General features: G+C 38.6%; 1 protein-coding gene across 2 annotated transcripts in view; it reads right to left on the reverse strand.

Moving 5' to 3' along the window:
• Positions 1-1334: 1334 nt before the first annotated feature.
• The window catches only part of LOC117972668 (guanylate cyclase soluble subunit alpha-2-like), a 37973-nt gene continuing 27022 nt past the window's right edge, over positions 1335-12285 (reverse strand). Inside the window, exons 7-8 of one of the 2 annotated variants that reach the window (XM_059028514.1) lie at positions 7366-7520; positions 1335-2893 (exon numbers count right to left, since the gene is read on the reverse strand). In XM_059028514.1, coding sequence (XP_058884497.1) covers positions 2842-2893; positions 7366-7520 — 207 coding nt within the window. In that variant the 3' untranslated portion in view covers positions 1335-2841. Of the gene's footprint in view, positions 2943-7365; positions 7521-12285 lie in introns of both variants that reach the window. The other variant, XM_034922521.2, reaches the window with a different exon arrangement.

A 12285-nucleotide genomic window follows, 5' to 3' on the forward strand; every position in this document is an offset into this window, starting at 1 on the left:
CTGCACTCCGCGCAGAGCGCCTTTACTGGATGTGCCACTCGGGAGCCCCTCTCCCACAGCTTTATATTGCTGCAGGGATTACCAGTCACACAATCTCGGATTGTTATTAACCTTCTTCACAATTCTTCAACATTCTTGGTGAAAGAACCTTCTTTCTTCCAGACCGAGGGAGCATTGTGACAGTACCACAAGTCTTGTACTTCTTGATAATAGAAACAATAGTTGAAAATTGGGATACTCAAATGCTTGAAAATCTTCTTGTATCCTTCTCCACTTTATGATAATAAATAATTTTTGCCTAAGGTCTTCAGATAGCACAGTCCAGCATTTTCTAGACTTTTCTAGAATTAGGTTCTGCATTATCATATTGAAGTTTCCAGCACCTTGTAGACAATACTATCATAGCATCAAAGAGTATGAATACTTTTGAATTAGCATTTTTTGAATTTTGCCAAAAAAAATTGTTGAAATAAGTAATTGTAGATATCAATTTCTTTTTTTCATCCATAAAAACAAATCTTTTGCTACAAAAGATTTTTCCTAAAATTCGTTGTTTGAGAAATTTCTAGAAATTACACATTTCCATTGGGGTATGTAAACTTTTGACAACAACTGTACATACAGCTCCACTGTGTCTTCCTCTGGAGAAATGAATGCAACCGCGGGAGCCAATTACATACAGCAGTGAAACTCTCATTAAAACATGCATCTGTTATCCAAAGGGGGGTCTTAATTAAATCCCTGAAGATGCTATTCTGTTACGACTCAAAACAATACAATGTTTAGTCTCTTGTCACATCGCTATTTGCTCCTTTTACTTTTGTAAAAGGAGCAACTAGCAACTAAATCACTGAAACAAATGTTTTTAAAAATGATATATGCTACAGATCAATGCTTGCTGTAGTAAATTCAGAAAATGTCCCTAGTGTACTATTTAGCCTGATTGGGCAGATTGTTTTCTCCTGTTTAGACAGCCAAAGTCAAGCAGGAGCATATTGCTAGAATATCACATTTTAGCAGACTCTGCTCAGAATCACAGCCTTGTACGCCAGTAGGAAAATATCACATTTGTATATACAAGACACATGGTATTTAAGGGCTGAGTTTGATGTAACTGACATCGTAAAAAAAAAAAAAAAAAAGTTTTTTGAATGGCAATCATGTTGGTGCTTCGTGAAAGAAATACATTGTATCTGCTTAAGTCAGTGTTCTCCCCTCCATCTGTAATAAATCTGGTTACAGAAAACAACAACAATAACAGGAAATCACATCACAGAGGGACCTGTTCCAATTTGCAGTTTACTTGAAAGGAGAAATACTCACTTTAATGTTATTTAAAAAAAAAAACTTTTAATGTTATAAAATCAGATTAAAAAAAATTACAGATTGGAATAAAACCCTAAAGAATAGGCAACACCTTCTGTCTATGCTGTCACAGACTGTGGAGATGTAAACGATCGCTTTTGAAAACGTCATGAACAATAACAGCTTTGAGCTTGCAGCTGAGCAAGGCAGAACTACAGACACAGCTTTAGATGAGTCCTTTAAAAAGGCTGCCCATGTTTCAGGACTGTAAGATTTTTGGCTGACCTTTTGTATAACCATTCCTCTTAACCAATCAAAACGCCTGATAAACAAACACTTGCTTATTTTTAATGTGTGATGCACAGTTAATAAAATATATATTTCCTGCTTTTCATTTAGCTAAAGTTAGTATATACAGTATGTACAACAGAACCGCTCAACTGACCCTTCCCATAAACAGAGTAATGGTGACTGCACTTGTGGCTTAGATTTCTCATTAAAATCGTTTGCACTTATTTAAATATGGGAATTCAATTTAATGGATAACAAGATATTTAGTGAGCACCTATTTTAGTGGTAAAATGGATAATACTGTACATATACATGTCTGATCCTAGCCATTCTGCATTTATATATCTGCCTCAAAAGCTTTCTGAAGAGTACAGAAAAGTTCCTAACATTAGCCTGCTAATAGTAGTACCATAACAAACACCAGGGTATTATAACCAAGTTTTGCTATGACTCATTACAAGGCTTGACATGCTATTACAGTATATGGGCTTTTATAAGGGACCACAATTTTGACATGGCTTTTTAAAAGCAGTTAGGCAGCTTTTATTGGTCATCTAATTTGCTGTAGGGATGTCTGGGTGTAAGAACAACAACACAGCTTTATTATTGAATGACCCACTTCAATACACACGTTGAATGGTACATTAACAATGCATGCTGATTATCCATCAAAAAACAAAGCTTTCTAAACTGGGAATGCATCCTAAAACAGCCGGAGAGACAGCTTCATTAATAGACTAAGCTGCCTCAGAACTGAAGACAAAGTAACCCTCTACCTCATTAAATACCAAGCAAGAGAGAGAGAGAGAGAGAGAGAAAGACAAGGGTGAGAAAGACAGAGAGAAAGAATACTTGTTTGCCTACAGGGAATAAGACAGATTATGTAATGCATGTGCTAGAATAACTTTTCAGTCCATGTCAGGGAAAAGGGCACCAAATTATACCATAATATATAATACCTGTAGTGCTAAGAGCGTGTTATTTAAGTTCCATCTCTTTTTTTCTCTGTGTTAAATGTCAAAGGAGCCTATTCTCCAAAAGACCTTGGGCAGTCCTGTACTGTGAATCTGAAGCAATGCGCTCCCTGGCACAATCTCTGCAAGATTGCATCCAGTCCTCATAAACTGGTCTCCCGAAGGAACATGGTGCCGATGTTGTAAGAGATCTTTCTGATGCGAGTGGATGTGCCGCTGGCTGCAGTGGCTACCGAGGCTCCCGTGTTCTGGCTCTGGGAATTGCCTGCCTTCAGGAAATAGCAAATGCCAGGGATTTCCTTTGGGAAGTTGTCCGGAAGCTCCTGGTGTGACCGGGGGATAAAGACAAAGTTGTTATCTCCTTTAAGTAGCCTGAGGGGAAGAAAAATGAAAGCACATTAGCCTTTCTGAAAAATATGAACGCACTTTCCAAAACTGTCAGTTTATCCTTGCAGAACTAAAAACCAGGGGGACAAAGTCTGCCTTCACAGACATATTATATAATAATTACTTCAGTAGGTACTTTAGTAAATTTAAGGATTCGAATACAGTATTTGCAGAGACCAATCAGTCATTTGACACAGTTGTAGTCTGGAAAGTTCCAACTAGTTTGGCATGAGCTATAATGCCCTTTCTAAACGCGAATACATTTTTGCCTCATCACAACCGAAGAAATACCAGCTCAGAGACACAGGCCGCATTATTTTAAGTGTAAACTCCACAAAATGGCCACATCATATACCAAAGGGAAAGTTTGGTAAGTGATGGGCCTGATGTAATGTAGAGGGACTATCATGGTACTGTTGGAAATATACACTGTCAACTGTGGGGTCAAGCCTATATACTACTGAAATCACTTCCCTCATTGACTGGGCAGTGTTGTTAAACTCAGGAATGAATAGCAGGAAAGGGTGGCCATTCAGTTTAGGCTTGAGATGCATTAAGCTGAGCACCAATTTCACAAACTCCAAATAAAAACCAAAAAAAAAGATTTTGTTAGCTGTGGCGGAGTGTCCCGCCCCTAATTATTATTATTTGTATTATTGTTTGCGGCGCGGATAACAGCGCCGCGTATTTCTTATTTATATTTAAAAACCTCGTGAGGATGCATGACTGATCAGCTACTGATTATTTAACTAGCTGACAGTCATGCATCCTTACCAAACGCGTGCAGACTGTAGCCGAGGGGTAATAAGATAATTAACAGCTAGTTAACCCCTCGGCCAGAGTATAAGAACCTGCAGCTGCCCGTGCTGCGGGGTGGAGTGTACAGAGGAGAGTACGGGGAGAGAGCGAGAGTGAGAGCGAGGAAAAATAACATTTAAAAAAACGACTGCTAAACAGTCTTTGTTTATTCGTTTGGCCCTTGTGCCTTTTTGTTTTGTGTTTTGTTGTTTTGTTTAAATCTTTTGTTTTTGTTTTGTTTATTAATAAATTCAGCTGAGTGCCATAGCATTCAGCTTCACCCGCCCATCCATTGTTCTGGTTTCAGTTACTTCCTGGTCCGTGACGTCATCACACATCACCACTGCAAGCCAGCCGGTCACATAGCTAATTCAGATCCATGTCAATTACGGGGTAACATACATATGCAAAGCTTACTGAGGATGAAATCAATTACATAAAACAGCACCAGTGATTTTTCCTTCCCCTATCTGACATTCAGTCAAACTTGCCACGGGTGTTTGATTCAATGTATTGCGCCCCTAAGTGTAAAACAAAAACAGCAGCATTCAAATGGAAAATCTCTTTGAGGCAGTGGCAACGCTGCCCTACTTTCTCCTCACTCTGTCAGCATGTATGCTCCGCTGCTTTCATTTGTGCCTTTCCAATGCAGGGAGAAGCACATTCTAAATAATTCAAATGAACTGCTGTGGCATTTGATCTCATTCTATATTCTTAAACTGGTGCTTAGCAGGGTGTTCTAAGGCTTAAAGCATTTTACTCCAGTGAAAATCATGCATCATTTTGTGAGAAAGGTAAAAAAAAATAATAATAAATAAATAATAGTAATAAAATACCACCTGACATTGGTACACAACTATAAAGAAATTAGGATCAACAAGAAGAATCCTTTAAGGATTCCCCCCTTGTAAAAGTGTCATGTTGTCTTTCCCATGGTTATACTAGGGATTTACCATGTTTTGAATTTTTTTATTTTGATTTACCATACTGCCCTGTGCTTTACAATTATTACCTATGCTTTACCATGCTTTCATCGTGTGTTTTTACACTTTGCTATGATACAACTATGTTAAGCTTTTATAAGGGGCAATGTAAGCTGCTTTCTTAATTGAATTATGAACCCTTTGTAAAATAATGTATGACAGCATCTGAAATATGATACTAAAAACAGGACAGGCATTAGAGTGAAAGACATTGCTGGTTTCTAAACCCCACATTTCAAAAGTAGCTCATTTCCCCTGAACTGATGCACATTTGCTGCACTACCTAGATTAAATATCAGAGTTTGGACACATCTCCACCATGACTGCTAGATACAAAAAAAAGCTCTATCCTCAGTTTCAAGCCCCAGTGTATTTTGCTACAATATGCTTCATTGATTATTAGCAGCAAGTACAAGCAAGCTGGAAAGCCAGTCCAATACATGCTGTCAAAAAAAAAAGCAAACAGAATATTTAACTAGAAAGTGCTGCTGTCTGTGGTTTTGCTTTTCCACTATGAATCAGGATCATTCTTCGTCCTACTGTATTATAGGCAAGTCAAAGCTTAACAACCCCTCCAGGGACAAAAGCTATTTAATAACCAGAGGATTTAACTTATAGAATAAAAAGGGACACTGTCAATGGGGTTTAGGGCCACAAGCCAGGACACCACTGATTCGACCTGACAAGCCACCCAAGTGTTTAAAGTGGAGATTTTACTGGAAACACCTTGATAAATTGGGCCCTATATGTGTTTTGTGCTTGAGAGAATTTGGGCTCTCTTCTGCCCTGGGGAAGAGCCCACTTTACCAACCATCATCATATTTGTCCTGCAAATGAATCCAAGTACAATATATGATTATTATAATAATGTAAAAAATTGTATTTAAATTGCTATGTTCAAGTCATCAGAAACCTGACAACACCAACTAATAAACAACTTAAGATTACTGGCAAAACGCTAAATCTGAGGAGGGGGGTGTTAACTTAATTGGGTACACATTTTCTTTCTGAAAAAAAAATGTTAATTACAATTTGGAGTAGACTTTGAGCATCTTGTCCTATGTCTTTCACAGATCCATTGGCCAGTGTGTTTACATTCCCCAGAGTTAGTTGTAGCTTTCGAGAGCCCCGGCCCCCATTGAAACCTGATTGCCACTGCATATTCTTTCAGCAACCATTACAGATAACACCTTCAAGCACTGATATTGAACCTGGTGGTCTGCCTAACAATTTACACATAGATATAGTTAATATTTACTCATAGTGTTATTTCTGAGGTAAGTATGTCATGTATGCTGCTTATGCAGTGATAGTCTCTAGAAAATTCTATGTGATTTACAGCCATTAAGCTCTAAAGGCAAAAATGTCCTTGAACAATAAAAGAAAAGTGGTTACCACAGCAACAGTTTGACATGTGGCTACGTTACAAGTGGAAAATACAACAGAAAATAATATCTGATTACAGGAAATGATTTTAATTATTTTCAATGTAAATACAAACAACACAACATACTGTAGTTGATATATATAAAAAAGGTAATTTCTAAGAGAAAAAATAAATAAATAACAGTCATCCACATTGCAAGCTGTTAGGATACGGCCCTCTCTACTGGTATTTCATCAACCAGCTAATTAAATGCAATTTTCTAATGGCTTTGACAGATAGAAACATGCAAGACGCCATAGAAACCAGTTAAAAAGGAAAATACATTCTTTATCGTCTACTCCAACACTGCTTTGCACAGAGTCCCCATTTAGATCATTATGCTGATTTTATTGCATTATCTAAGATCTCGATTCAATTAGAGAATTTCCTTAAGCAGGCTGTAGTTGCTCCTGTTTGTTTGGTTGCTGACATTTAGACATGAAGAACATTTCTCAGTGCTAGACAAAGAAGCTCAGAGTATTATACAAGATATGGAAAGTGCTAAAGGTGTCGGTATTCATCCGTCTGAAAATGTCAAGGTAATTAGAGAAAGTTCAGGGTGTCAAATGACACAGAATACAAGTCAAGCAAACTGCTTTTTAACAAAAAAGTTTAAATAATCTCTAGTACAGGCAATTTTATTCACTGCTTCAATGTGCTCCTTTAAAATCCTTGGGGCTTTAGAGGGCAACCAATTGCTATAGTCTTTGTTAATTATGTCTTTCTCCTATTTTGATTACAAGTCTGAATTAAGGTAGCCAATAGAGCCGGCCCATTGCATTGACATTAATCAGTAGAAAGGGGCTGGTATGGCACAGTGGATTCATAATGGAACATGGAGCCTTTAACCTCTATTCAATTTGTCCCATGGCTTGTCTTGATGGAAATTACCCATCACAGTCATTTGCTAATAGGATTAATGAACAATATAAACATGAATAAAAATATAAGCAGTGAAATGTCATAGCAACCAGATGAAAAGGAAAACGGATACTTTAACAACCAATCAGACACAACTCTGCTATTCCATTTATATCATTTTAAAATAGATTCCCCCCCCCCCCCCCCCCATACTTTCACACCTCGTTTCAATGATTATATTTCCATAAGCACTCGGTAGCTGTTCCTGTTTGCTTGAACAGCAGTGTCCCACAATGCTATTTTATTCCTATCAGTGTGTTTTCCCCTGGTTGGTACTCACTGGTATGAGGTTGGGCTGACATTGATACACCGTGGATGGCTTCCAGACTCAAACTTGCTGGCAAGAGTGACATTGTTCCCAAACAGGCAGTAACGAGGCATTTTCACACCAACAACACCAGCCAGAACAGACCCTGAGTGAATTCCAATTCTCAACTGAAAAACAAAGCAAAGGAAATAAAAGGAGACATTTTTTACTCATGGCTTGGAGCAGTGGTTATCAAACAGAAACTGTGACAGCACACTTCAACCTTGAAAATCCCAGTCCAGTAGCTATATCACAATCGAATTTTTAAATGAGATGTATTTCATAAATCTGTAAATGGCTTTTTTTTCCTACCCTGTAATAGCGTCAGTACCATTTTCACTGATCCCCTTATGGAGTGTGTGGCAAAGTGCTGAGTGAATACAGGTGAGTGCAGTGTAGAGCGAATATAAAACAGACAGACAATGATTTCAGGTGCAAGGGTGTTTATTGATTTAATTAACAATGTCCAGAGCCTTATGGCAAACACCTGTAAATAATAATGTTGGAGTGATACAGCGGCGTGTATCACTCGGTATTTGTAATTCCCCAGGTTTGACCCCGTAAGCCAAAAAGTCCAGTTAAGGGTACTCTGTTCCCGTTACACAGTGCCCTCACAGGTCGAGAGGGAGATCTAACACCAAGAAACATTCGATCTCTGTCACAAGTGGTATTACAGTATAATACAAGTGGGCATTAATACCTGCAGACAGCCTTGAAGATTGCTATTCTAAGTGCTGCACCATTGGAGATGTTTTAGTGGTTTTTTTTGCAATTATTGTGTTTTAGCTTTATTTTTAAGTCTGTGTTAAGGTTTGACTGAAGTTCAGGACCTGCCATAGACATAAATAATGTGGGTTAGATCAGCCAAGGGGTCCAGTGATCTTCCACTTCGGAAGGGATTTCCTTTTGTTTATCTGGAGAAACACTGCAGTGCGCTACATGCTACTGGTGCTCGGTAAAGGAAAGATATTTTGTCTGACCCAGCCTACATTAAGACAGGCACCTAGGACTGAAGAGCAGTATCTGAATAGTCAAATCACCTTAACACAGATAAATAAAAACAGGTATAGTACTAAGAAGGAACAAAATGAAGAAAATACAATTTGAAGATACTTACTCAACTTACAAGAAATTAAAAGGTTGAGCACCACAATGACATTGAGGGAAGGGATAATGACAGTGAAGGTAACTTAAGACAGGAAAACAGATTTTGAATATTTGGTGTGCCACTGTTTTAGATACTGCCCAGTGAAGTGCCCCAGACACTAGAAGATTCGATTAAAAATAGCACACATACTGCAAGGGTTCCTTTGGGGCAGTTGTGCAGTTGATTATCTCCTCAGTATGTTGGCTCTGATTGAACCAGTTTTCTACTGAGATCATTTCTTTTTGATACCTTGTGTGTGCCCCCCTGTAACAGGAAGCATCTATTTCCAGCACTGTGTACTTGTGTTTTTAAAAACTGTAAGAAATGCATACAATAAATTATACAAACAGAAAGTTGTAGTTATTTTGTACTGTTGGTTTTGCCTGGTCAGAGAATGGTGTTAAAATTTTAAAACAAATAACAATCAAAGCAGATTAGGGTCAAAGAAATTCATGTAGACGCTCCATTACATGACAACTACTGAACATTTCTGGTTATAAACCAAAAAAGAAACCACATAGGTCTTCCCTACCCCATGTGGCACACTCAGGCCAAGCGAATCGTACCCTTTCATATTGGTTTTAGAATGGTAAATGATGGTAATTTCCTTTCAGAATAAATCAAGCCCATTAACAAAGTTTTCCCTTTCAGTATATACAGCAAATCAGTGACTTGTGTGGGAATGATTGGTTGTGGTTGCGAGTTTAAAAATGCTCCTCCTGTGACATGGCGACATCATACCAGATCATTGCATAGCCACATAAAATGCAATGCACATTAGCCATAGGGGTCAGTTGAGGGCAAGTGTTGAATTTCTTTCAGCCTTAAGACATCAGGCAGATGAGTCCAGTGCACCAAGAGATGAATCCATTAAAAAACAGAACCAACACATTTTGCTCTGCTGTGGTAAAACAGAAATGTACAGACAGCTGCAAATAGTTATTTCTGTACTGTAGACTTAATATAAAATAAAGCTTATTCTATCAGTGCATTGTCAGTGTCAATATATTGAGACTTGTCAATGTTTCTGCCCTGTACTCCTCGGCTCTGTGCTGGTGGAACAGAAGGAGACTATTAATAGAACTTAAAAGCTTCCCACTGCTCCAACAGCACTGAGGCGAGGGAGCTGTTAATTGAATACAAGCACACTTTCTTAAGCCAGGAAGAAAAGTGGGAGTGAACTGATTCAGAGACTTTGACACAAATTAACTGATAACAGCAACTGCGCAGTGAATGTACCAATTTATTGAGAAATGTGCATTTCTAGGATAAGCCCCACTGAAGTGAGGCCACATCATCAAGGTGACCCTAGGATACAGCAGCAAGTTCACTTACAGTTCAACGCTGCCCTCCAGCATGCACTGTACATTATGTATCCCAGCACTGTCCCAATTATTTTTTGGTGAAATGCGTATTTTGTAAATGAATGTGCTGCTGTGAACCATAATACAGATATATGCCCATATTACTGTACCGTGAAAATACTGAGGGATTGATTTAACATGCTGAGAGATTCATTTAACCAGACATAAAATGCAACACTATGAGGGTCGTCCAAGTGGAACTGTGCCCTGGAGAGTGATGGTAGACCTGTAGTGCTTGAGAAAAGAGGCTGGAAGAACTTCACAGCTGGAATATCAGGTGTTCAAATCCTCATCAATCTTGAACTTGACAGCTTTGACGTTCCTTACGCTTTTCACTGCTACACTAATACAAAGTTTGCATTCCTGCTGTACTCCAGTCAACACTGAAATTGTATTGGATTCTATTCAAATCTTTGCAAAAGCGTTTTAGCAACACATCAAGTAAAAACACTCAGGAGCAGTTATACTGCATATGGAGTCAGATGAGAAATCTGCAGCAACTGGGAAGTTAATGACTGTGTGTGATGTCAGTTTCATAATCCACGCTCTCACGCATATTGTACTGTTATGAATGAAAGATTTATTTTGTGTTCTTATCATTTATAAGGTTTATACGTACTGTTTAAAGTCAGGTTTTTAGCAGATCACTGGAAGATAATCCTCAGATGAGCCATTGCAGTTACGTGATTGTCTCCATTTCAGATTTCAGCTTCCCAGCAAGATCAAAATGGGATTCCACTTGGCAAGATACAGGCAGTGTGTTTACAGAGACCAAGTGGCCTGGTGGTCAAAGGTTTGTGATTAGAATGCACGTTCCCTGGCCTGGCTGAAAGGGAAAGTCCAAATAATCACATGACGACATCTGTACACTGTTATAAGTGTATAAAGATCAGTTTCTGTGTGCTCTACCACGTAGTATGTACAATATACTCTCCAAGACTGTAATTTCCAAAATACAACCGCGTAACTGGCATTTGAGACAGGACCACTGGCTGTGACCTGAGTGATGAATGGGCATTATTTTCCTATCCTGGCCATTAGCTAGTGCTGCTAATGTGAAATAGGGCAGCGCTGTGACTAAGACAAATTACTGTCACTCCATTTCAGCTGAGATACGTACAGACACCCTGCTGGTGCTAGCAGGTACACTTGAATTCTCTACTCTCTCACAAACACCCTGGACCGAGATTTCTAAATGTGACGCAGTGTTAGGACCCTCCTGTGATGAGACACATTAACACAACAGACATCGATCACAAGGTATCTAGCTGTTTCACTGCAGCCTCCTCACTGCAGGCAGTAAGTCTTGGTATAGCCAGTCAAACTGAGGGTTGAGAGTTCAGATTGTCAGATTGTCAGAATGTATTTAGCCTGGTGCATTTGTTACACATAATCTGCACAATTTCAAATAAGCATAAACAGGCATTTTGTGGTTTTATAAAAGCCATTGGATAAAGCAGAAACGATAATGTGACAACTTTGACTAGACACTGTATGTGTTTCCTTGACAACATGGGTCATCAAGTATCACTTTTTAAGGATATCTATTTTACAGGCTGCTGTTTGCTGCCCAGGTCTTAGTTTGGACTAAAACTGGGTGTTCCACAATTTATTATACAAAGTACTGCAGCATACTGTTGCAGAAAATCTATGCGGACAATAAATAAGGAATGGTAACACTTTAAAATTGATTAAAAGGCCCAGACTGATTATACATTTAATTAGTCACTTCCAGTAGCAACTACACTTATAAATCTGTTAAGAGTGTCTACTTGTGCACAAATAAAATATGAGAAAATACCTCTTAGTTGCATATGAAGCAATCCCATTTTCATATGCATTCAATTCTGTGCTGTCAGATAGATCTATTACCATTTTCCATTTGGCTATTATCACTAGGATTAGTGTCTAAGTACGTCATTTTAAGTATGACCATTCAGAACCATTCACGTTCTTATCTGATAACACTTGAAATCCAGTACTTATCAGCTTTGATCAGTGTTTACATACCTCAGTATGTATAAAGGCATTGTTGAAAGGGTTAGAAAGTGGTTCCATCGCATTGTCTGAGAAGGCATAAGAGAAGCCAGAACCTGAAGACAGTCTCTGTGGATGTGTGACATTTATATGAGTACCCTGGGAGCTGGCCTAAAGTCTGATTGTGTCAACATGTCATCTTTGCTGAGTAACAAAAAAAAAATCAATTTGGAGTCCCTCTGTGTTCGCTTCTTTGAACACCAAGGCCAGCTCCAGCAGGTTATCATACTGTTTGGGTAGAGGATCTTTATTTTTTATTGCACCGTTCTATTTGCAGTGGGTGAATCACAGAACCCCCACAGACCCAGCTCGCTGAGGCTTCAATGATTGCACTGTGCGTGTGTG

The sequence above is a fragment of the Acipenser ruthenus genome, chromosome 8 (assembly GCF_902713425.1).
Source record: "Acipenser ruthenus chromosome 8, fAciRut3.2 maternal haplotype, whole genome shotgun sequence".
Taxonomy (NCBI): domain Eukaryota; kingdom Metazoa; phylum Chordata; class Actinopteri; order Acipenseriformes; family Acipenseridae; genus Acipenser; species Acipenser ruthenus.